Source organism: Struthio camelus, chromosome 4, assembly GCF_040807025.1.
Source record: "Struthio camelus isolate bStrCam1 chromosome 4, bStrCam1.hap1, whole genome shotgun sequence".
In the NCBI taxonomy this organism is placed as follows: domain Eukaryota; kingdom Metazoa; phylum Chordata; class Aves; order Struthioniformes; family Struthionidae; genus Struthio; species Struthio camelus.
In genome coordinates this window covers 12,183,672-12,208,876 of record NC_090945.1, presented here as the reverse complement: position 1 = coordinate 12,208,876, position 25,205 = coordinate 12,183,672, and the positions used below count along the sequence as shown (strand labels likewise).

The 25,205-nt window shown below is 40.5% G+C and overlaps 1 protein-coding gene and 2 long non-coding RNA genes across 9 annotated transcripts in view; 1 reads left to right on the top strand and 2 right to left on the bottom strand.

The window, feature by feature from the left end:
- LOC138067131 (uncharacterized) overlaps positions 1-22,592 on the top strand; it is a 41,503-nt gene extending 18,911 nt beyond the window's left edge. The window contains exons 4-5 of the long non-coding RNA XR_011140812.1: positions 9,221-9,311; positions 21,189-22,592. This is a non-coding gene — a long non-coding RNA (uncharacterized lncRNA). The remainder of the gene's footprint in view (positions 1-9,220; positions 9,312-21,188) is intronic.
- Positions 2,580-4,570, bottom strand: LOC138067132 (uncharacterized). The gene is made up of 3 exons (XR_011140813.1): positions 4,435-4,570; positions 3,421-3,488; positions 2,580-2,662 (listed from the first exon to the last, which is right to left on the bottom strand). It is a non-coding gene; the product is annotated as an uncharacterized lncRNA (long non-coding RNA).
- The window catches only part of CDS1 (CDP-diacylglycerol synthase 1), a 385,867-nt gene continuing 366,148 nt past the window's right edge, over positions 5,487-25,205 (bottom strand). For 6 of the 7 annotated variants that reach the window (XM_068941516.1, XM_068941514.1, XM_068941517.1 and 3 more), the window contains 10 exons: positions 24,333-24,430; positions 22,588-22,727; positions 20,678-20,736; positions 18,437-18,519; positions 16,516-16,603; positions 15,405-15,473; positions 14,406-14,558; positions 11,732-11,851; positions 9,688-9,791; positions 5,487-8,432 (listed from right to left, as the gene is read on the bottom strand). In XM_068941516.1, coding sequence (XP_068797617.1) covers positions 8,303-8,432; positions 9,688-9,791; positions 11,732-11,851; positions 14,406-14,558; positions 15,405-15,473; positions 16,516-16,603; positions 18,437-18,519; positions 20,678-20,736; positions 22,588-22,727; positions 24,333-24,430 — 1,044 coding nt within the window. In that variant the 3' untranslated portion in view covers positions 5,487-8,302. Of the gene's footprint in view, positions 8,433-9,686; positions 9,792-11,071; positions 11,185-11,731; positions 11,852-14,405; positions 14,559-15,404; positions 15,474-16,515; positions 16,604-18,436; positions 18,520-20,677; positions 20,737-22,587; positions 22,728-24,332; positions 24,431-25,205 lie in introns of those variants that run through there. The other variant, XR_011140811.1, reaches the window with a different exon arrangement.

Below are 25,205 nucleotides of genomic sequence, written 5' to 3'. Positions count from 1 at the left end.
GTTCCCCGCACAGCTCTAGCCTTCCTGTGGCAGCTTCTCTCACTGAAGCTGCTTTCAGGTTCTAGTTTCACCAGGGCTTTTTTCAACTGTGACCGCATTACTATTTTAGCTGAGATGGCAGTCTTGTCCTATCTAATCACATCCCTTCTCAGCTACCGTGACCCACCTGCTACCTTCCTCTTTGCAGCCATCTTTTACAAATTTGTCTCGTCTCCCCTTTCAGTCTTCTCTTCCCGGATTAACTTGTTGGGGTGACCCAGGCATCCCTTCTAGGCTGCATATTTAAAGCCCCCTCTGATCATGCCACTTCCGCAAGGCGGCTGTCAGGTTGGCCTGCGTTTTTCTTGTGGCGCCGTGCTTGAACGTGGATCGGCCGCTCCAGATGAGCCCTTACGCTGAGGAGGAAGACTGTTTTGTGCGTCCTGCATGTTCCACTCCTGCGCCTACAAAGCCGGCATCCTGCTATGGGTGCCTGCAGTATGATCAAAAACAACGAGAACAAAACCATACCACGACATGGACTACCTGTGGTTAGCTTGTGTTCCTGTTATCCCACACAAAAGAGCAGGAAATGCAATTATTACATAACTAACGATTCCCCTGCAGCCACTGCCTGCTTTCGTGTGGCTCCTTGTCCTTGGTGAACTGTCCCTATCACCGTAACCATTTTGTCAGGTTTTTCTCACCCCCCCCCCCCGTCCTTGCATCATTTGCACGTTTAATAATCACGCTGTCCTTCACCATCCAGTCTGCAAACAAACACATCAAGCACCCCTGATCCCCGCAAGCCCCTAGCGAATGCACGTGGCTTCAAGTATTTTCCTGATTTAAGCCTCTTGCCTTGGGAGACGGAGGGCAGTGAGAGCTGCAGAGCTGGGGGTGTTACTGCTAGCTACGCTGGTGAGGTTTGGAGCTGAGCCGCCCTCCCGAGCGAGCGCAGGAGCCGCCAGTGCCTGCTGCAAACAGCGGGGGACCTCTAGTGGCACTGCGGCCTGCTTGGTACGGAGCTTGAAAGGGAATTTGGGTCCTGCTGCCTCCACGCAGACACTTCATAATTTGTTTGTGGGAAAAGCAAAATCTGTTTCTTTGGATTACATGGGCTGCTTTGTTTAAAAAGACAATTCAGAGGGGGACATGCCCGTGCATTGCAGACACGGTGCTGACCACAAACTTTGCAGTTGGGTTCAAACAGCAAAATTGCTTTCAGGTGACACCCGCTGGTTATTTAAACTAACACTGCTATGGCAGTTTGACCCTTACAAGCTGAGCGTAAAAAGGGAGGACCAACGGAAAGACAGAGCAGGAGGGTCAAGCATAAAAATGGCTGAACCCATTAGACCAAGAATTCACCTGAGTGCCACATGCCCAACACTGACCACAAGCAGGTGTCTGCAAAACCATAAGCCAGAGCGAATATATACTCTGACTATTCCCCTAGCCTCCAGTGATTTTCAGCTCATCCTAGGCCACACATGGGTTTTGTCCACTTAATAAACCTCAGTGTTGTCCAGCCTTTCCTCAGAACCATGTAAATATCACATAGCTACAAGACCCTTTGGCAAGGAGTCCTGTAGGTTTGCTGTCTGCTGGACCTCTCCTTTCATTGTGAATCTGCCTCCTCCTCATTGCTTGTGCCACCAGCTGGTGAAGAGCTGCTGCCTGTGCACATGGCACCAGGCATCCCTGCAGTGCCCTTTGCCCGGAGCTGCCCCATCTCCTGTGCCGCAGAGCTGTCCAGGAGCCTCCCTGCGCCACCCGCACTGCGCACTAAGGAGCCACAGCACAGCGCCTGGGCTGTGGCAAATGAGCCTGCTTGCTCTTTACTTTGTGTTGCCACCCATGCGCTTCATGAACTCAGCATTCAGGTGCTCTTCTGTGTCCCAGTGTCCCAACACGGACTTGCTCTGGAAGAGCAAGTTCCTCCTCCCATTTCTGCCCCTTTTATTATTATTATTATTTTTTTTTTTTTTGCCTCTTAGAGTACTTCTCTCAGGCTGTGTTCAAGAAAATCCTTTCCCCACCCTCCAGTACAGGATAATCAATTTATTCTGTGCATGCTAAGAGCTCCCCAGGTGCAACAGTTCTGAGGTGGAGGAAAAAAAATACATTTTTTAACTCATCTTGACTAAAAGACAGGTTTAGATTCTGTTCACTTACCAGGTTGAATAGATTAGGAAGACTTGCAGAGGAAAGTTCCAACTTTTCCAGTAATCCAGCACAGATGGTCAACTGTTGAGGCAAACCCATGTTGATGCAGGGGTTCTGTAATAGAGGCAGAGGGACGCACAGTTTCTCACCCTCCAATTTTCTGGTGCAACACTTGTCTTTTTGGTTCAGGTGTAATTCAGGTAGGGTGCAACATGGTAGCAAAGCAACTTTAGTTGGGTGGTTGGGGGGGGGGGGATAAGAGTAACTCAAGGTGGCTGTATCCAGAAAAGGGTACCCACAATTAAGCAAAGTGATTTAATGCAAACAGGATTTTTTTTTAATTGATTTTCTTCTTCAAAACAAAAACAAGTTGGCTGTCCAGAAGCTTGCCTGCATCTTAGCTGCTGGCAGTAAAACAGAACCTGGCCTCTAGTTCTAGAGTTTCCTTGAGAAGTTAAGGTCTGCCATCTGTGAAAGGTGTTTTCGTGGAGCAGGCTATAGTGCAGTTCTGCATCTGTGAAGAGATTTATGTCTCAGTGTGTCAGGCCACCACCTGTGTCTGATCTGATAGTGTCTGAAACTAGAAACAAGGTTAAAGTATGCAAATCTACACACACCCTTGAAGTACGCACACAAAAAAACCCCAGTGATTAACCATACTTGGGTAGTTGATGCAAGCCAGCGTTAGGCAATTGGAGCGCTCACTATGTTTTCTTTAGAGGTGTGTGCCATTCTTGCCAGATAGTGCAAGTATTGAGTTTCCTGTGATCAAAGAGCAGGGACCTTGCAGCAGAAGTGGAAACCTCTCCTCCTGTTATAAGACCCATACGGGGGCTTAACCTAAAGCTCGAGGCAGCTTGGTGCTGCGAGGAGCTGGCCGCTTCATTTGCTCGTTTGCCATTAGTGCAGCACCTCTGCAAAAGCACTGGTGGCACGTTTAAGTTAAGACCCCCCCCCCCCCCCAGCCAAGCGGCACGAGAGCAGGCCAGCAATTTACAGCACTTTTGCTGTGGCTCGGTGCTAACAGCTGCATGGGAAAGCGCTGCCAACAGAAAGGCTTAAAAACAAGCCATGCTTAGGATTTCATTTCAGATGACTTTCAGAATATCCATATTACACAGAAGAGAATCGGTGGCAACTAAACGGAGCTAATGTTTTACAGCTATATCATCGCTCTATGAGAATATGTTGACGTTTCATACTTGCTTGTGAAGGATACATCTGTGCATGCCAAAATCTGAATTCAATTCTAATAATATCAGTCTTTCTCACCTGGTCCTTCAGAGATCAGAATGCGTCACTGTCATTTGCATAACGAGCGTTGATATTCAGCAATCAGGCTGTGATACAAGCAATGAACAAATCATAATATTAGCTGTAGTATCCAGCCGTACGTGTGTGGGCAGCATTTGAATTACAGCCCGTTGCTGGAATTTACTGTCTGACAGAAGACGACATCTACCTTAAAGGGAAATCTATGCAGTTTGAAGTTGCTAAACCATGAAACTGAATTTCCATTTTTTTTTTAATGAAGAACTCATCTGCAAAAAGGAGGAATGTATATACCGTAGCTATGTGCTGGTTCTAGTAAAAAAAATCTGGGCCAAGGGACTCTGCACAGTAAGACTTAAATGCTACGTAGAACAGCTGAGGTCAACTTTAAAAAGGGGCGGGGGGGGGGGAAGATTCACTAACTCCATCTGTGACAAATGCACAAAGAAGGATTACTTCCACTGTCAGGCCAGTTTATCGCTAAACTCGTGTCTCTTGAGGCAGATGAAAGGCTCTGCTTCTAAGTAGCACAACTTCAAGTGTCCATTCAGCCAGCCAGGCCCACAAGGAGCAGAACAACGTGCTGCTGGCTGCTTTGGGGAAAGCAGTCACATCCTTATTCCAGCAAGGGAAATTATTTCAGTTCCTTTTTGCCAAAAACTGTGCTGACCAGCTTGACCTTTATGAGCGCCGTCAGCTTTGCCATGTGCACGTGCATACTTACTTCACAGCTTTTGGTCTATTGAAAATGAAAATTTCTTGCTTCGGTGCAAATAATAGTCCAAAGCATTATCTGTGTAGCAGGAGAAAAATGCATCACTGACTTCCCCTTTCTCCCAGAAAAGAACGAGGAAGTGGCTGCAGGCCACAGGAAAGCTCCTTTTACGTCCCACCGTTAGCTTCCTAATGCCAGAGGAGATGCCCAGCAGCATCTCTGACACTGCCCAGGAAACATCCCTGAGGAAGGGCATCCTCCCCCTCCCCCCCCCAAAGAGAAGGAGCTCATGGACTTACGGTGAGGTTGCAGGAGTTGAAGTGCCTTGGAGCCGAGACCGCAGAGGGAAGGAACAGGGAAACAGGAGCGATACAGCTGCAAGCTGTCGCCCCCATCGTGCCCGCACGCAGCAAGTACTTACAGGAACGTGCCAGCAGTGCAAGGAATAAGGAATGGGAAGTTGGATTCAGAACAAGAAAGTTTTGTACCTCCTGCCACCAGCAAAACTGACTGATTACTGGCATTTCCAGAAGCAGAACTTTGTGCAGCCGGGGGGGAAGCAGTCGCCAAGTCCTCCCTGTATGGGAGCTTTAATCTCAGTTTTGCTGCTGTCTCCCCTCTCCCCAGATAGCTGGGATAGCAGCAGGAACAACACGTGGCTGCCTGCAGCTGGCGTGCCATGCTCAGCCAGGCAGAGGCAGCACAGAAAGTGGGGGAGGACTGACTGGACCTCCCAAGAAAGCGTCCCCGTGACTGCAGCTTTCCTGCTCAGTGAAAGGAGCACTTCTGTTTCTTCTTTTCAGAAGCAGCGAGTCACCTCGCTATACTGACTGCGAACGAAGGGGAAGCTGAGGAGAGCGAGAACGAGGGTGCAAGGTGCTCTTATGCGCGCCTTGCTGCCTACAGCAGCCACTTCCAGCTGCTCACTAGTGTCCTGTAGAGACCATAGGCAGCAATTTTTCCTATACAGAAAAATAAGCGTAGACAGTAATAACTCATTGCTTTTCAAGTCTGTCAGCTACAACTAAGTGCAGTAGCCATGCATGATGGTACATTGTGTGCAATTCAGTCTGAAAAAAAAATAAAGTGCATTAAAATGATCATCCTACTGAAAAGATGACAAATTTTTAAGTCTTTGGAGATGAGGCATCGTACAAGTTACTAGTAGCAACAGTCTGGGATAGCTTACGTGACAATATCAGGACTGATGGGGGGGAAAAACATAGGAAGTTAATAGTTGCTTTAAGTATAAAGAATGTAACTTGAAGGAATCACAGATTTTTTTGTTAAGAAATCTCCGCCCATGGTGCACACTATAGGAAATAAATACAAATAAACAAAAAAAAAGAAGGATTTTCTCTCCCAGCTTTATTTTCACAATGCCTGCTTCAATGAAAGATTGAAACAATCAAACTAAAACAGACATTATATACTAATATCACTTACAATATTTACACAATATACATATTTTGCTCAATGGGCAATTACAGCAACTTTCAATAAAAGTGCAAGTGAAAAGAATCACTAGTGTAAAAGTTAAACTTTCCTGTTGGTCATGTTGTATACTTGAAAAAAACAGAAGTAACGACTGGGGTAAATTCATAGTAAGCAAGAAAAAGTGTCACTTCACAGTGACTGAACCCCGCTGAGCTTTACACCGTGGCCAAACCCAGCAGAAAGCTATTACTCTTTCAAGAAAAAGATTAATGGCTTTAAAAGTGATCCTTTCTTAATTTTTATCTTTGACGAGCAGAACCTTTCCTTTTCACCTTTTACTGTGCAAATATATAGCAATTAATTTCAAATGCTCTGTTGTATTAAATGCTAAAATATATTTTAACCTCCTTATTATACATGCTATAAAATTACACTAAAAACTTCAAGTTTCAGAAGTAATAATTATCTTTCTATGTATATTATATATAATTTTTACACACAGGCTGAAGACACACCCAGCTCCGATAAGGTTGTGGTTTTTTTGTTTTTGTTTTTTTAAAGCACCTACTGAAGTCCCATATGTAACCAAAGCCTTATCTAAATGTTTATCATCCATGTACGCTTGTTTGGTCCCCCTCTCTTGATGTATGCACTCCTGTTTCCCTCTCCTCCGTTTTTAGAGCATCACTCCATGTGATACGCCTCCTGGCTGAGCTACCTTTCAACCTCAGGCTATGCTGCCCTTTGAGTGCAAGAGCCAAAACTGAGTCCCCTCCGATTAACAAGTCAGTCAAACAGCCACTGAAGGCCAAGTGGCTAACAACGCGTTTTAAAGCTGACATGTTTCAGTGTTCCTTCAATACAGTACTGCAATCTCCAAGGAGCCTGTAGGAAGTACTAAATTATTTTAATTCTGTCAGATATCTGACATCAGCAGAAGTTATTTAGAACTGGATTTCCCTTTCATAACAAGGCATAGGACTGCTTTTCTATATACAAGCTGTACACACAGTACCGTAGCCTAAGTGCAAAACAGAATGTACAGTGGTCTCTGAGCCTAATCATGTGTAAACAAAACCAGGCCGAGTTAGACAGACACAGCTTATCACCTGCCCCTGTGATTTTTCTCCATGTTTTTCCCCCCTTAAGTTAGCATCAACCATTTAAGATTTTTCACCTTTAACATACATACATAGCTATTAATTTTTTTTTTTTTATATATATACACACACCCCCACCCCCACCCCTTTCCCACACGCTCATACGTGGCATCGGTATGTTCATTGCAAGAAAAAACTTACAGCAGGTTGGAGAAATTAAATTGTATCAAGATACAGCCTACCAAAATAAAATTCTGGCATTTGTGTTTTTTTTTGTAAAAGAGTAATTTTCATCATCTCAAAAAAAAAAAATCAATATTTTAATTAGCATTAAGATATGTCACACAATGACAAAAAGTTAGAAAGCAGCTAAGAATGAGAACTACAGAACATCAACTTTCCTCTCATAGGCTCCACTAAGTCTACAGAATAGCTGCTTCCTATAGAAATTCGTCATTCAGGCTCCCATATTGTTGCCCAGGCTTGCTTGAGGATCCTTAAATTCCTTAATAAATGGTAACACAGCAAAGAATCATGCATCCTGTCTTGCACAATGCACATTAATCCCATAAAAGTTTCTGCCTTCAGTGAATAAACACATTAATAAAATAGCACTTAAACTTCACTTTTTACCTAGGACCTCAAAGTGCTTTTAAAAATACCCCAGTTCTACACGTTAGGGAAGAGGCACAAGGAATAAGGCTTGAATTGATGCCTTCAGATATTGACCATCCCACGGAAACCAAGCACCTAAGCCAAGTTCTTCCGAATCTGTTACTGGGCTGGCGAATCCCATTTTGTCAGGTAATTGCTACTCCTGGATGTACACACTTGTTTATAATCCATAACATTAACCAGAAAGTAGCAGCTCCACAGCTCAAGTAGCTCAACTGTAAAGACACTTCTCTTTTGAAAGCATGAAATAGTTTCATAAGAAAACTATTTAATTAAAAACTGAGCTAAATTCAACCTACATAGTAAATTAGTAAATATTAGAAGTCAGCCTTTGCCTAGCTCTAAGTACCTGCTTTGACCAGGCAAACAATTATTTTCTGGCAAATAAGTTCAGCACCAGGCTAGACAAAATAGCCATCGCCTGCCTCATCTGATTATACTTCGGTAGCCATTTTAGACCAAAAAAGTATTGCTAAAGACATCCAATAAAGAACTCATTAAAAACAAAAGCTGAATTGAGGAAATTTCCTTAGAATTTGCTCTATGAATATTTCAGTGTCAGTATGGTCTCACTGTTTCCCCATCCTAGCAGTTCTAACTAAGGACAATTTAAAATGATTTTTTTTTTTTTTTAAAAATATGAAGCCTGTCAGGCTGGGTGCTGAAGGACGACTGATGCCATCAATTTCAGGAAATAAAATACAAGGAAAATGTACTGTTATTCTGCAAGCATTTTGACTATTTTAGGAGTAACAGATCTTGTGTGCCCTTATAGGAAGTCACAGCGTTCACATTAATTTCAGGAAATAAACATCCACCTCTTCCACGCCACAAACTACTCTTCCTTCAGGTGTAAGCTCTGCGCACGTTTGCAGTGCTTTTCCACAGACTTCTCTTAAACGTCGTTTGTTTTTTTTTTTTTTTTTTTTGTCTTACAGTCCTCCATTTTGACCAACTAGCCTCTCAGAGACGGCTGCAGGATCCCTTTTTCAACTAGATGAGATTTTAGAGTTTTATATACATTTAATTGTTGCTCTGGCTGAAGTATCAGCAGTTGCTTCAATAATTTGCTGGGATTTGGACCCCTGTCAATAAAAAAAAAATACATACTTTTTTTTTTTTTTTTGAATCAATAACAGTTCTAAAGAAACTTTTAGACAGCTTTCAATTTTTCCCTTGCTGCATAAACATTGTCTTCCCTTTTTTGGGGACCCCAAAAGAGAGATTTTCCTAGTCTAATGATCTCCTCAGGATGCATGAGGTATTTAGCAAACACCACTGGGAAAACATTCTCCTTAGCTGAATCTGAACAAAACCAGAAAAGCATGTCTCATATGTAATGCCTCGTGGAGATATCAGAAGGTTTATGACAGATGTAAGAGTCACTGATTCATTCTTCGTCACTGAAATCACATTATTCATAAAAAAAATTTTTTTAATATTTGTTGCAGGATAAGCTGTGTACTGCCAGAATAAATGGAAAGTTGGCCGGGTCAGATAAGAAACCCAACAATTTAGCCAGAGTTTTCTAAATAACAAATTTATCATCAGCCTCATTTTCAGTTAGTCATTATATATATAAGCGTATGCTTCTAAGTTAGGCTGAATATGAGGCAAAAAAATCTGTAGCCAGTTCAGTAGCTAATAATTATTTACCCCAGGCATTTATAAAAACTAAGGTCATTTATGAATTCTGATACCTACAGCCCCTTACCTGAAATACCCCCCACCCCAAGGAACTAAAATGACCAGTTCTAATAGGACTATCATGCCAATGATTTCTTTTTGGAAGTTGGTGTGGTTCAGGGAAGACAGGCAATATTTTTAACAAGTTGTCTCCTCTCTTTAACCATCATATTTTAATCTTAAACAGGAAGTTTCAAGTCAAGACTCTGAAAAATACTGACACCTATGGAAAGCAGCAGTCCGCCTCACAAACTACAGCATCTCCAGGACCCACACAGGTATGGCCTGCAAAGAAGCAGATGCTTCAAACAAACAACCCTCCTCCCGAAACCCGATATCCTCATAGCCCCCCCTCCCCAACCAGTAAATCCCAGTAAAGCTCCCAAAAGGCTGCTACACAAAACTTACTGATATTCAGGGGGAGCAGGTTACTGTTAACCCCAGTGACAGAAACATTAAGGCATAGTTTTAACCTCATACAAATCCTCAGAAGTGACAGACATTTTCTCGATACTTCTGCATTTGAAGCCATTATGTAAATCAGATTTTAGAAACCACCTCCGCTATGTCAACAGTACAGAACAGGACATGTACAAAAAGTCTGAAACAGCTCCTATAAAAGTTTAAGTAGTTCAGATTTTAAGCAGCCCATACCTTATGAAACTGGTGATATACACATGAACAAAAGTGGCCATCAAGTACTGACAGTCAAAGCGATCCATTATCCCGCCGTGCCCAGGGATCGTGTCTGCAAAATCCTTTTGGGGGTGAAGGACAGAAAAAAAACTCACGGTAAGTGATTCAAATGAAATGCATTAATGAAGTGTCACTTTGCAGCAGCACATTAAGGCCTCAGTTAAGCTATGGCTTCACTGTGCTGAGCCGAAAGTTAGCAAGAGCCTCTTTGCTGAAAAGTTTTGAGCTGCAAAGATGAGACAAAGGGTGAGAAGAAAAGAGTAAAGAGTGAAGCAGCTTGTCCAAGTCACACCAGAAGGCAGCGGTAGATCCGAGTGCAGACTTGCCAGTACCTAATACACTTGTGTGTCTGCACATAAATCATTCTATTTTGTATCTTAAGGTGTTGCTCTAGTTTCTTGCCTATGCAGGATCAGGCTCTCCTCTTTAATACTTTTATTGCTTTGTCCTCTTAGTGGTTGCTGCTGAAGCAGTTATTCCAGGGAATATATACTTGCAAGAGACGTGGTAACCTGAGAATTCTTCCTGCTGTTTAACACTGTCTTTTGCCTATTTACCTGCCAGTTTTTTTCACTGAACACGGTAACCATAACTCAAAAGCATGATGCATGCATGCAATATAAATATATTTAACAGAAGTCCACAGTGGAAAAAAAAAGTCACTTCAAAAATATTCTGATGCAAACAAGGCTCAAGATTACATTTGTGTTACCCAAGATCGTCTGTAAAGCAACTTGATCAATAAAACTAGCATTACCTAGCCTTTCCTTCATCCCTGCTCAGTTGTGTACTCTCTCAGTAAAATCCTGACTTTAGTCACGTGAACAGATAGTTTAACTTGCTGACAACAAGCCCTGCACTCGTGACACCCATTCCAGCCCTCCAGCGTCCACGCAGTGGCCGACTCTCTGTGCTTGTGAGCTGCCTTTAGTGCCAATTCCACAACATCCCTGTCCTCCCAACTGAGTACTGTAATCATAGGCTTAGGGCCCAGAGGCGATAAAATCAACTTCTGTGCATTTCATTTTAAGAATGAATGCTGCTTTTTGGCAGCACCCTTCTCCCTCCAAAAGCCCTTCTTTACACAAACGTTTCTCTGCTGCTCTGGCACGCAGGCGCGGCAGTGCACAAGGCTGCAGCTAGCAAAGTGCCGGGCAAGCTGCATGGAGCTGCATCAGTACAGCGTGTAAGTGTAGTATAAGGAATAAAGTATAAGCACATGTAAGGAAGTGCAGCACAAAATGATGTTTATATGCTTCCCTGCAAAGCACATGCCGGAACTGGTGAGCACTGGGAACAACAACAACAATAAGCAACAGGATAAAAATTACAGCAGTCCTACCAAGAAATAAAGGAGGTCGGGAGAAAATTTGGGGCTGCCCTCTTCCCATACTCCTGCTGCTACTTAATGCCAGCCAGGGACAATACTGCCACCACACAAGCGACAGCGCACACCTTGCAATAAACAGAGGTTAGCACATCACATCTTTTGCCAATACACACTCTTGCTACAAGGACGCACTGTACTGGCAAAGGCAGCCAAACATCTCATGCCTTGGTGAACTTTACATGTCAACATCTGCATATGACACACATTGATAAAAGGCACTCAGACAGCCAAAATTTGAGGGGTAAACTGCAGTGAGTGACTGCCAGGATCTACAGATCACCATTCATGTAAAAAAATTGTGTACTATCACATACTGTTCGTCTAAGCCACTTTTGAAACATGACTTGGAAGAGTAAACTGTATCAACCAAAATATGAAAATAAAACACTATTAAAAGTTGCCAACACTGAAGTCACATGCTGATTACAGAGTTTTAAGAATAACACATACACATAATCCAATAAAACAAAGCACTGCTACTCAAACAGCTCAACCATCTTCTCATCTTACTAGAAAGACTAGGCAATATCACTACAATCAATAATGACAAAACCCTAAATAATTCAAAGAGGACAACCAAAACAAAACCAGCTTACAGGAGCGATTACACACCTTGATTTTGAAAGCTCTTTTAAATCCACTTGCAAAGAAACCTCCAAATGGCCCAATTAAAGAGGCAAATGTTGCCAATGCAATGCTGTGCATCTGAAATGGGTACATATTCACCGATTCCTACAAGAAAAATAGTAAGCAAAGCATTTCAATAGGTTCAGTGACTGTAGACATTTATAGCTTAAATAGTTCAGAACTGTGCTGTTACAGAGCAACAATGTCCATAAAGCATCTGACTTTGCTTTCTTTCTTTGTATCAGGAAAGAGGAAGTCTCCCCTTAAAAGAGAAAGTCTTTCTTAAAAAGAAAGGAAGAGTAGAGATATATTGGAGAACACTGCTGAAAGCGTCCATTTATGTGAACAGGATGAAGCCTTCAGGGTTGCTAGAACAGTTAAACATTCTGAGAAATGTTTTATTCTGCAGACAAGCCATTAGTTAATCAAAAAATATATCCTCTCTACTTTATAACATACAATGGGACTCTGTAAGCCTTCCCCAGTTCTGCTTTTCCAGCTTCTTTCATTTCCTGTAGCGAAAGGAACTTTGTACAATTTCCCAGATATGTCTGAGGCTTAAGTGGCCTAATGTGCTAAGGAAACTGTTCCCCTTCATTCAATTCACTATCAGAGTTACTCATTTCAAGTGCACTCAAGAGACAGATAGGAATTTAGCATGAGTCTGCCATACTGTCACCTGTGCGTAAATATTGTAATAGTGGGAGATAAAAGGTTTACCTCCGTTAATACTTTTGGGTTTAGCATTTAAACATATACTGTTCCCCTCATCTTCTTTACAGACCTCAAGTTTGCTTTGATCTGTGCAACTTCTTAAAGATAGGAAAGAACTCATTGCCAACAGGTACCAGTCTTCCTTCCCGACAGCGATTAGAAACAAGATATTTCTTGCAAGTTATCTTTGAGCATTCCTAAGGCAAGGGCACAAACTTCTGCCTTTGAGGGACTGCTGTGCTGGCCTCATTGCTGAGCACAGAGCACACCTCATGATTCCTGATAAATATGATCTCTAGCTGAAAATTCCTGAATCTCGTGTTCCCAACCTGCATCACAGCCAATACCAGTTATCTTTGTAAATACTCTGTGCAGCTATTTCAAGACAAGTTTGTTTTGGGCTACCTGTTCAACTTGGTCAAACAGAAAACTTTTTGACTTGCAATGTTAGGAAGCTTATTTTGTTGGGAAACACAACACTTGACATCTCACCAAGCAAAGAGGCAAGCAAAGAGGTCTCCCAGACATTATATCTGGCTATATTTCTGAGAGAGAACAGCAGCAGCCGAATAACAGAAAAAAGGCCATTGCAGAAATAAGTCAATTTCAATTCACTTTTTATGAGTGGTAATACTAATTCTCTCCTCAGAGGGCTTGTTCAGGTTTCGCAAAACTGAGGCAGTAGCACATGTGAAACTACTTTTTTTTTATTTTTATTTTTCTTAAACAGTTCACTGACTTTCTACTAGACTATCACAGAGCTGGGTTACATTCCCTTCCCCCTGGCCTTTGCTGAAGTGCACAGTATAGCTGGACAAAGTAACATGTTCCTCCTTGCTCCGTTCACATGATGATTTTGTGCGCAAAAATCTTTTAAGTTTGCAACTAAATCAGCAGTCCTGCAACCTCAGTCCTCGAAGCATTGATATGCTCACTCAGTATGAAAATAAGAGTTCCTTTTAGATGTAGCCTTGCTTTTAATATCAAGCAGCTGAGCTGTTCATTCCTTTTAGTCTTTAGTTTTTGTAAATGACTGCTACAACTCTCATCCAAAATAATTTGTGGCTTGTTATTGCAACCATATGCACTTTTCCCATTAAATATTACATAAACCGAAACACAGGTAATGCTGCCGCCTCGGTTGCTGTTGTCTAAGCATTCTCTGTGCTGAGCCAATGAACAGGACAGGAGAGTGACACAGAATAAACATTGCTAGCAAGTGAGTTCTGTGTTGATCCCCGCCGTCTCCTCTTTGCCTTACAGGAAAGCCTATGACAGACTGTTTTATTGCTATTAGACATCCTCTTCCTGTCCAAGTGCCTCTAGAGTCTGTGACTCAGAAAGCGCTGCTTTATATAGTAATGTCATTGATGACCTACTTCCTGACAGGTAAAGATACAACTCACTTGAAAAAATTTGCCGACTGGGTGTAAGGAGAAGGGTAGATGACTCAATTATACGGAATTATTACCAAATAATTTTTTTTCAGTCAACATAGAAGTAATGGCATTAATACACAAGATGCTGTTTGACAAAGAAGTAAGTCCAATCTTAACAGTAGTTGCACGCTAGCTGCAAATAAGAGTGAAGGTCTAACAGCCGACTAATTTGTGCCTGAACAAACTTTTACTGAATTTGCCGCAAGATATATTGGCTGCTCTTCAGAATACTTTTGACTTTAAAATGATTAAATGACACGCGATACTGTTAACAAAATCATCCATTTGCAACAGAAAGTTTCCTCAGGTAACTTCAACAATGCATTTCAGTTCTGCTCGGGTGACCAACCTTCCAGTGCGCGCCACAGACAGGTTCACAGAACTGATTAGGTCTTTACCTTCAAGCCTTACCAGTGTTTGTGTACCTTTCTGAAAAATGTTTAGAAAAACATTACAGCTGGGAAATACAGTTTCAATTTTAAACTAAAGCCTTATTTTTTCCTTACCCATCCCAACACAGCCTGAAGCAGAGGTGGCACAGAGTACTTCTTTATCTGGAAGAGCTCTGAAGGTTCACACTCTGTCACAAATCTGTTTGTTTCACTATTATATTCCACTGGGCAAACAAAGTACTGATACTGAGCCAAGAAATAGGAAAACTGAAAAGCAAAAGAAGAACTGCTGAAATACACATTTGTTGTTAAAGTCAGAATCATGCTGTAATGGATGGCTTTGTCACATCAAGCCAAGGCTAATGAAAAATCTCGTTAGTAACAGAGACACCCACAATGGATAAAAATCAGCCCTCCTTAAGTTAGAGAATGCCTCAATAAAGCAGGCAAGCATGGACATTGAATACACTTATTGGTGAATTCCTAACTTGTTTTTCTTTTCATAGCTCTCGCATTCATATCTACTTCTTGTTTCTGCATTATAAATTAAAAAAAAAAAAACACCCCAAAATATTAGCCACCACCAATGACTCGTTGTTTTTTTATGGCTTATTTCTCAATTAAAACTTGAACCAAAGTGTACCACTTCTACGAAGTTTGGAACTTATAAATTCTACTGACCTCAGTGATAAACTACATTTAAGGACAGTAACTTTATGCTGTTATTTTTGTTTATGCATATCATCAGTTTAAACTACCTGTCTAAACCTGTGGATAGTCTGTCAGAAGAATTCACATTATGAAGTAAGTAACACAAAAATGCTATTTTACAAAGCATGAGTAAGGCTATCAACAGATGCAATTAAAAGATAGGGAAGCAGCTATTAGATAAAATAGCCTCTAGCAGTAATGGTCAATATGACATGTTCAAGTGAGCTGTAAGTCTTGCTTAGCATTTCCAGCTGGTCATGAATCAGTGGACTTCTCTAGCTAATAAAGCTAACCCTTACGCTTTCAGAAGTTTGAGATGGGCAAACTTGCCAGTAGTTTTATCCCAACTGAAAACAGAAAGTTGAAGACTGAAACTAAAAAGAAAATCCTGTGGTTACTTACAATAAATCCAAATACAACTGTAGAAAAGAAGCCTCCAATGAATCCTTCCCAGGTCTTTTTGGGAGACAACTAAGCAAAAACAGATAACATTAACTGCATCAATTAACTTCTTTTCTTTTCTTTTTTTTTAAACTTCTTTTTTTCCTGGATCTCATTTGCCAAAATTAATCTCCTACTTGGGTTTTCAAAGATATCTGTGAAATACTGAATGCCACCACCTGAAGCCACTGACTATAACCATAAATAGAGGAGACTGGCTAGGATCCATCCCAAGTTAGTCAGGAAAGCTCTAGAGTTTGATCTGTGCCAAGGGGGTAGGTGAAGGGATGAGAGCGCCCCATTCCAGTTGTGCTGCTGCAGCTGGGGGTTGCTGCCCACCCCTCGCCATGGCTGACCCTGACTTGCAAAACCGCGTGGCACGACTACGGCTCTGCTAGAGACCTCTGCTAGCTGGAGTACGTGTAGGTAGCGACAGAAGTCACGTGTTTGTTAAGAGAAATACTGCTGGGGATGGTCCTCGGGAGATGCTAACTTCCTAAATACAGACTGGCAAACACACAAATACAACAAACAACCGTAGACTGAGAGAACTCAACATAGCAGGCAATTTATTTATTTATTTATTTAGGAGCAGCATAAAACTGGAATCAATCTATTTCCCAAAAGTTAGCATTGCATCATGAAAATAACAACTATCAGAATTAGAACAATTATGCTTGAGCCCTTCTCAGTGCTACGTAACTGAGACTATATGCAGAGCACATATATATGACATAATGGCTTATTTCAAATAACACTTTCTGTTAAAAAAAAAAAAAAAAAGTTAAGTATGCAGTTTCACATGCATAGGAAATCCAAAAAAGGAAGTGCCTTATTAGAGATGAAGATGAAGTATGCTGCAACTTCATTATACTGTGATGTTAATACTACACTCACATTAACCCCAGTTTCCACTTATGGATCTTCAGAATCAGGAGAAACTATTTGGTTTTTAACAATGCGTAACATGCAGTACAGTTGAAAGTATTTATTCCATAGATATATTTTTGAACAAATAAAGCAAATAGTGTAAACTGTAAAAACTGGCAGTGAGGATGTACTAAGTAAATACCTTAATTAATGGAGTTCTGCCAAAGAAGAATCCAAAAATGTAAGCAGTAATATCATTGCAGATAACACTTGAAATTGGAACCAGAAACCTATAGAAAAAGAGAGAGAGTTTACACACAGGACAGAATAACTTACAATTGAAACAGCATTTTTGTTCAGGAGATATTTCTTTCTTATTAAAAATACATATATATGTTTCATGCTACGTTCAACTGTTTTTTTCCCCCACATGCAACATATTTGGCTCTACCGCTTTTAACGTTCAGCCAGTCAAGCCTGGTAGAGATCCACATTAATGCAAGTTAAAATATCTGATTTTGGCAAATGAACTTAAACATGAACGGGCTGACTTTTTCTATCAGAATTGAACACTAGTACTACTGTAACAAAAAAAAATCAACAGAAATAAATACATGTTAATGTTATTAGTAACATCAAAGCAAGCAAATTCCTTACAATAATGTCTAATAATGCCTAAACAAAAAAGTCTTTTTTTTCCCCTTTCCTTTTACATTAAGTTAGTAGTTTGAGGCAGCCTGTGTTAGCTTTCTAAATGCAAGCTGATGATCTCTGTACGTGGACAGCATCTGAATTCGTTATCCAAGCCTGTCAACTTCTTCTCTTTTCCCTTTTCAAAGCTGAGATGTATGAATAAGCTAAGTCAAATTTTGTGACAATTTGCAGAATTGCTTAGTGCAATAGTAGCTGAAATGAAAATAAAAAGTAGTAAGGTAGCAAGGAAACTAGGTTCACGTTTTGGCACATCAATGAGATTGCTATTTTAAAAGCAGTGTTTATACAAGAAACCTTGAACCTTGTCAAAGGCTCTGATTTGTCTTTCTAACTGTGAGCACGTCTTTTCTGCAGTAATCTCCACAGTTATAAATACATCACATGTGTACTTCGAAGAACACAAATGATCCTCCATGTACTTGTACTAAGTTTCTCAGTTGATAATTTACACTCTTTCTATTCAAGCAGGGGGTGAGGAAATAATACCCTGTCTTTGTTTTGAAATAATGAAGTTTTAACTGTTTTGAAATAATGAAGTTTTAACTGCATCATCAGAGTTTAATATATAGCTGGATGTGGGCATTAAGGTGACCAAACACCATCCAACATTTAAACTCGTCAAGTATTTTAAGTGGTTTGAATTGATTTGAACATATGAAATTAAGGGAAACCCACAACAAGAATTCTCCTTTTCTAAAATACAAGTCTTGACTCAAGAGACTACCACTATATAGCAAGAAAGGATAGTCTTTGCTATTATTTCAGCTAAGCTCCACACAAACAAGACAAGTGGTATAGGACTAGTAATATATGACACTTTGCTTGCTAAAATTAGCTAAGAATATTTCTAAAGTTATCAGGCAAAATCTCCAGGGTTTTTTTTTGTTTTTTCAAAATCTCTCTCCGTGAGGATTCAATTTCCTTCAAGCCTTCCAGAAGGAAGCCCTCAAGCCAGACTCCTAAAGCCCCACTTTGGGAGTCCAAATGAAATAGCCTAAGTGACAGAGCACTGAGCAACCTGAAGCTCTCAAACAGTTCACAAGAACTGCTGGATATTCAGCTCTTTTGAAACTCAGGAAATACCTTCATTCATACTTCAGCTAAGCAAAATATTAGGGAAAATATTTCACTGAGCATGCAACTAATCCTATTCCTTGCGAGTGAATTAAGTAGGTGTTCCGTACTACCATGCTTCTGGCTGCCAATCGAGTTTAAGAGGTTTCTGCATCCTGCCCCATACCCTTCACCTCCTTGCTCCCAATTCCTCTCGCTCCCCTCAACACGAACGCTCCTTTGATTTGTGCCGATTTAACCGTTTTCATGATTATTCACTAACCAGATCCACTGTGTACAAGCACCAACCTTTCAATGCAATAGAATTATAAATCAGTTTATTACTGTCCCCTTACCAGATCATGCCTTCAAACAGATTTTGGATGACAAGATGAGATTGAGTTACAGTGATCAGCAAAGTGACATGAGTCCATGCGAACTGTTAACAATGCAACAACACAACAGTTAGTGAAAACACAGATCAGTACACCTTGATAAATACTGGTATGTCAGAGAAAGGAGCTACTTTGGAGCTCACAGGAAAGACCAGTTCTAGTGATAATGCAAGGGATGTGTGCAAACAGTCTATCACCAGTTAGCTGACTTTCCGAAACAAGATACTGGCAAACTTCAAAAGGTTTCTCCCATCATTTACCTTCACCTAGAACTTTTTCAACATGCATTTTAAAATCTGATTTAGTAAGACATACCTTCAACATGAAAGAAACAAAGAAATGGTAGGCAATGTGATATTCTGTATACACATATAATAGACAAGTTAGAACTGTAACATTACAATGGCAGTGAAGAACTCATGAAAGAGTCATGCTACAACGATACGGCAATCTCGTGACAGAATACCAGCCCTTTAACGAAACATGAAATTTCTAAGGTTCAGACTAGCAGAAATGAAAATGTGAATTTCTGTGCGCATGGTCATTTAAACCATCAGTTTCACCTATATTAATGTATGTACTTGGTGTTTACTCTGTAGCAGCAGTATGCAGTAACGTGATCTCCAGTTTACCAGTAGAGCTTCTACATTAGACTTTATTTTCCATGAACTTTTATATCAAGAACTGGTTCCAATAAACACTGAAGTTAAGCACCCTGAATGTCTGGGCTATTTAACACTCAGAACGCGCTGTTTTTTAATTTTCATATCCTGTTGGTTTTCCTATGGCAGCCAGCATCTACTTCCAGTTAAGAAAACTTGAGAAGGCCGAAAGGAGGTGCCAGGACTGCCTAAAGGTTTCTGAAACACATTGTCTGCCAGTTAATTAAAGCATTTCTGCAGCAAAATTTCTATTGTTGATACAGCGGTATTGGAACATCAATTAAAAACAAACGGCTACTCTCCTCCTCTCTCCTACTCTCCTCTCTTCTGTCCCCACCGGCAGAGGATACCTGGCTCCCTCTCTTCTGCTGAAACTCATATAGTCACACCATAATGCTTTATAGACAGGCACCGAGTCATATGACTTGACACCAGATGTTCTTTCCGTCTTCCTCTTTCAGGAGAGGAAAAAAGGGGTGGGGAGGGAGTTAATGTATTTACCTTGTGCCAATTTGAAGATGTGTACTTTGCACATTAGAAGACACAGACCATCTCTCCTAGAAAAGCTGCCTCTCCCAGATAAGCAAGTTTTCCCAACAAGCAGTATAAATTCTTTTGAGTAAAAGACCTTTTTTTTTTTTTTTTTTTTTTTTTAAAAAAAAACATGCTTACACAGTGCTCAGCTCAGCTAGTTAATAATTAGGGATCCTCAGTGGTAAAACGCTACTTAAAGTGCTATTGAAACAGAGGACCTAGTTGCAGTCCTCAGACTTGATGAAATCTTTAAGGTTATGTTATCCACCAACTACTCGAGTTCTTGAAAGAGGAGCTGTACTATATTACTGTTGCTTCTAATCATTCCTATATAAAAATCTACATTTTTTTGAAATGCAATGACTGATTACTCAGCGTACACCATTAGTTTTTATCTTTTATATTATTAGATACCAAGAAGAAAGAGGTTCATGTTCTTGATTACCTACTCTGCTTTTTAATCAGGTGGCCAAATACTGAAGACAAAAGCAGTTTGTTTTAACAGACTGATAATCTATTCAGGCACAGCAGAAGACACTACCAGAACCGCTATGAAGTGGCACAGAATAAATCTTCCATGAAGGGCTTGAAATATGTTCCCTTCAAGGTACTATAGCGGGGCCTCTACAAAATAACACTTGAGTCACAAGAACCATTTCCCATGCTGTTGTGAATAAATTTGGCTTCTGATCTGTGAGATAAGCACTCACCACTTCCACCAGGAATCTTTCTTAGCTGCCTGTCATCGAAAGGATTTTATATACATGGGTCCTCACAAGTTATAGCTTCTATTCACTGAGAGACCATATGGTGTGATATAATAATAAGCCAACAAGGTGAAGAGATCCTGAACAGACCAATGGTATTGAATTCACATTAATTGTGAGTTGAAGCATGTTTTTTCCCTGTCTTCCTAGCTATTTTATGAAGGTAAGGACAGGACATTACAGTTGCTAATGGTTTCCGTAACAACGTGAGTGACCACAGGAAAGTGGTTAATACACACCATGTAAAACTGGAGACGATAATGTTTCTTCACTAAACTCAAAACAAACATGCAGAAACCTGTAAAACAAAGCAAGTGTAATTTGTACAGTCTTCTATTTAATTACAATGAACCATGATATAACAATAATTCTTTTCCTCTAAAGCAGTTTTTATCCCTCAACTTTTAGTACCATTTGCTTCTATTCAGCCAGTGTATATAGAGAACGACTTATCAGAATGCAAGATTTAATTAACATTAGTAATGACATCCCTTTCATTACTTCAACAGTTACAAAATCTCATCATAGACACACATTTTTAGGGTAGGAGACTACCACCTTTAAAAGTTATTCAAAAGCCAAGGTCAATAAGCTTGTTTTTAAACGTTTAACAGAGGTAATTTAGGAAAACTGTACCCCTTTCCCCTAGAAAGGCGTGTGGTGGCACGCAACAGAAACGAGAAGTGCAGATGCTGGGGAATGCAACTGATGGAAAGAAACATAACGCTGTATCAACTTTTCTCCCTCCAGGGCAACGTCATGCTCGGGAGGGCCCTTAACCCTTCAGGGAATCCCTCAGCACTCCACAGGTCGGGAACGTCGGGTCTATCTAACAACTCAGCCACCAAGAGGGGCTGCTGTGTTCTGCCTCCTGTTGTGCTCGTGACTGGGTCCTCTTGTCTCTTCCCTCATCGCCTGCCAGCAGTAGCAAGACACTAGATTAAGCTGTTTTTCCTCAAGATGCAGCCAGCTGAAAAAGGCTAAGTCTTTGAAAACTGGTTTCTACTTTATGGTCTAAGCACAGAGCAGAATTTTCAGTCCCAGTTGGGGGGAAAAAAAAGGACAGACTAAAAGTTCTATATTAAGATCAGGTTGTTTGCTGTATTACACAATTATGTGTAACACAGCAGAAAAGTGGGATAATTTGCAGAAGATTAATTTAATCAAGAGGGAGAGTAGAAAAGAGGAACATAAGTTTGGTGAATTAGCACACACCAGCAGAGTTAGAAGTTGAGAAATGCACCACCACCTCAGAAGCAATAACAACCACTTGTTCTAATTTCCTCTAATACTCCCCTCTTGGGTAACACTTCACCTAATGGATCTAAAGGTAGTTAAAAAATGAAGTTTAAATGGAAAATCTGAAGCGACTCAGCCAACATCCTCCAGCAAGACCAGCTGCAGAGTCAGAAATAAAACTCAGTCTTGAGCATGGGCCCAGCGTCCTGTCCATTAGGCTCATGTTTGTCTTCAGCTGACTCATTCTTAAAATAAATTCATTTTAATTGCATTTCTGAAAACACTGTGGACTGTAATTACTTGTTCAGAAAGCAATATGCCGTAAGACAGACAGCTTTGTTTCTTTTTCCTAGAGGAGAAGCTTTTAAAAAACTGTTTCTCTGGACAACGAGGACAATTTATCAATGATACAATATTTGAGCATCTTGCAGACCAAGTAAAGCTTCAGGCACTTTGCATGGCAAATTCAAAAATCTAACAGTAAATCTTATTCCTGTAGACCTGGCAGAACACTTGCACAATAAAGCATCATTCCAGCAGAGCAATTAAACATACAAGTCATCTCCAGGGACTGCCAAAATACCATTCATATGTTCAGGTACTGAGCCCAGTCCTTAAGCTGTCAGGACTAACATATGCCAACTCCTGATGAGCACTAATAGCTCGACTTTCTCAAGATTTCTTGAGCAGAACTGAAGATCTACTTTTTTAGACTACTTCCTTCTCAGTGAACATAAAATTTGGATTAATCTTTTCACGAGAAAAATGGAAGCGTGACCACCAACACAGTGGAAAGAAGAAATGAAAGTAGATAAATCTACAGAGTACGAAAGAAATTTGTTCAAATCCAAGCAAGCACAGAAACAAATGCAGCACAATGTTCCTTCATTGTTGTGATTTCTACACTTACCTGCCAAATAGAGTGCAAAAGATATAAACCTGTGGTAACGAATTAGGAATTGAAGCTGTTCTCTTCTCTGAACAAATGTAGCAAAGTAATCAGCTACGGTCTCTCCATAAAAAAAGTAGTTCACACACAGCAAGAAGTACCTGTAAGGTACAACAGGCATTTGTTATTTTAACAAGATGATCCATCTTTTAGCGCTGTTCTTCAAAAGGAAAAGGAAAAATAGAAAAGCAGAAAATATTTGTGATAAAAAACTAAATGCAAGTATAAATCAAGTCTTTCACTTTTACTTCTGGGTTGCTGTCTCCTTTGACAAGTCAGTTCTTGTAATTTAGTTCTTCCAAAGCAATTTGCATTAGGAAAAAACAGACACATTTTGGAGATGGAAACAATTTGAAAAATGCTTTCGTACTGAATTATAGTATTGAATACGCCATACCTATGCAATTCCTTTTGGGATATTCCCTGATCAAAAACTACAGAGCAAGTATCGAGCATTATCCATACAGAGAAAAGCAATCCTGTGCATTTTCTCCTGTATACTGCATAAAAAGGATAGTTTGTGGTTTCTGCCCTACGAATAAAGAGAAAGTACTTGCATAATTATTTCCCTGAGGTTATAGAGCAGTTTGGAGCTGCTAGGAGGCTTGAGGACCTTAACGTAACTTCACTTTTGCAGTCCAGCCTAATGGTTCTTGCCCAAAATAACTATTGCTGCATCTGCTGCTCCAGCCCACCACACTTTTTGCTTGCCTTTTAGGTTTCTTCACTGAGCAATCATCTTGCTGTGTTAAATCAACCAACAAACCAGTAAACACGGCTATTACTACAGCTTTTAACAACAAATTTGTGGGACTGTCCATACCCCAGGATCTATACTGAGGCAAAATGCCATCTTCAGACACCTCTTTTTGAAGGCTCTTCAGAGAAACTGCATTCAGTCAAGACTTGGTGTACAGGTAACTCTGCTACAAGGTCTTCATACAAGGACAGCTAATCAGCTTTCCGGAGTTAAGCCACAATTAGATCCTCAAATGCTAAAGCAGCATTCAGTATAAAAGAGACACAAATCTAAAACCAGTAGGAGATACACGCAAGGAACGTACTTTTTAGCTTATTACTGAAGTCATTCGCAGAGGCTAAGAACTTGCAATTTAAAATGGACTGGATCTCTGGGTATTCTCAGAGAAAGCGGTACTCATTTCTTTCTATTCCTCCTCCCCTCCTATAGATGCTAAAGCTCACTTTTCAAGGCTTTCAAAAGATCCCACAACACTTCTGTATTTATGCAGTCCTGTGATTAAGTATAAGATCGGAAAGGATTTAAAAGTTATACGTTATTATTTTACTTTTTCTGTCTGAAGAGGAGCCTTTAAAGTTTGAGGTACCCATTCTTTTTATTTCTTACGCAGGATTAATTGCCAGAGAATCAAAGCAGTGCAAATAATGTAAATCAGGTGATTATTTGGCTATACGTGTTTTTAGATAGCTTATATGTGCTCAATTCTTATTAGAGTTTGTCTGTATGCATACATATATATGTATTTACAACAGGAAAAAAAATTAAATAGTACAAGGCCAACTGACTTCTCCAAGTTCACAAGTGGAAGACAATTGTAGAATATTGTATTAAGAGAGAGATGTCAGGTGTTAGTTCTGCACGTTCCCCACAAAACTCTTTCCACCATAATGGGATATGAAGAATATAAACCTTCATATTTCAAATGTCTTATTTTCTTGCTACTCACCAGCTTAGGGATCTAAACCATGGTAAGTCATATGAGTGATAGACTCTGTAACCTATAGTAATGATTTCATGGAAACACTTCACTTGGATGCTTAAGACCTGAAATTAAGAGAAAGAAAGAATTATGTAGATGTGCTGTAGTTGTTCCTTAAAGGCAGTAAGGAGTACTGCAACCTGCGTTAAGGGCAGCAATTATTTTGAATTGAAATTCCACACAGACCTCAAACAACTTCAAAGAGAGTCCAGGGGAAATTAAAGCTTTGTTTAACCTCCTCCCCCCCAAAACTGGAAAACATTAGGCGTGCTGAGAAAAAGAACGCTGGGCTAGCTGCAAGAGTTCAATCCGTAAACAAGGGAAAGCTCCCGCCTTTTCTTCGTTAAAACAATTCGGCAGTGGCAAGTCAGAACCGTTTCCTTTAAGGAGGCTCTTCAGTTCTTTTGGCTATGTTTTATTTTTAAATTTAGTTGAAGAGGTATTTTCTACATGCAAAGGGATAACTGAGTGAGTGACACAATCCGGGTAGACCCAGGTTGTCTACTTGCAAACATCCCATTAGCAGTAAGTCTATACTGCTAATTAGCATTGATGATTAGAGGCAAAGCTTGTCTAAGCCAGGTCTGAATGTCACACCCTCCACAGCCTTCATTTTGTTTTGATAATCTGACTACTTCTGTGCTTGCCTGTGCAAGTCTGGAAGTATGTCCTGCCAGTCTTGGCCTCCAAAGGCCTATTTGCCAGGTTTGTCTAATTCATCGTCCCCAAGCAGATCGCCATGTCCAGATTTAAAGTATTTCCAAACATCAGTCGTGAGTAATCCTGCGTCGAGGTAGGAGTAACAATCTGCCTACGCTGACTGTGCGCACAGGCACGCTA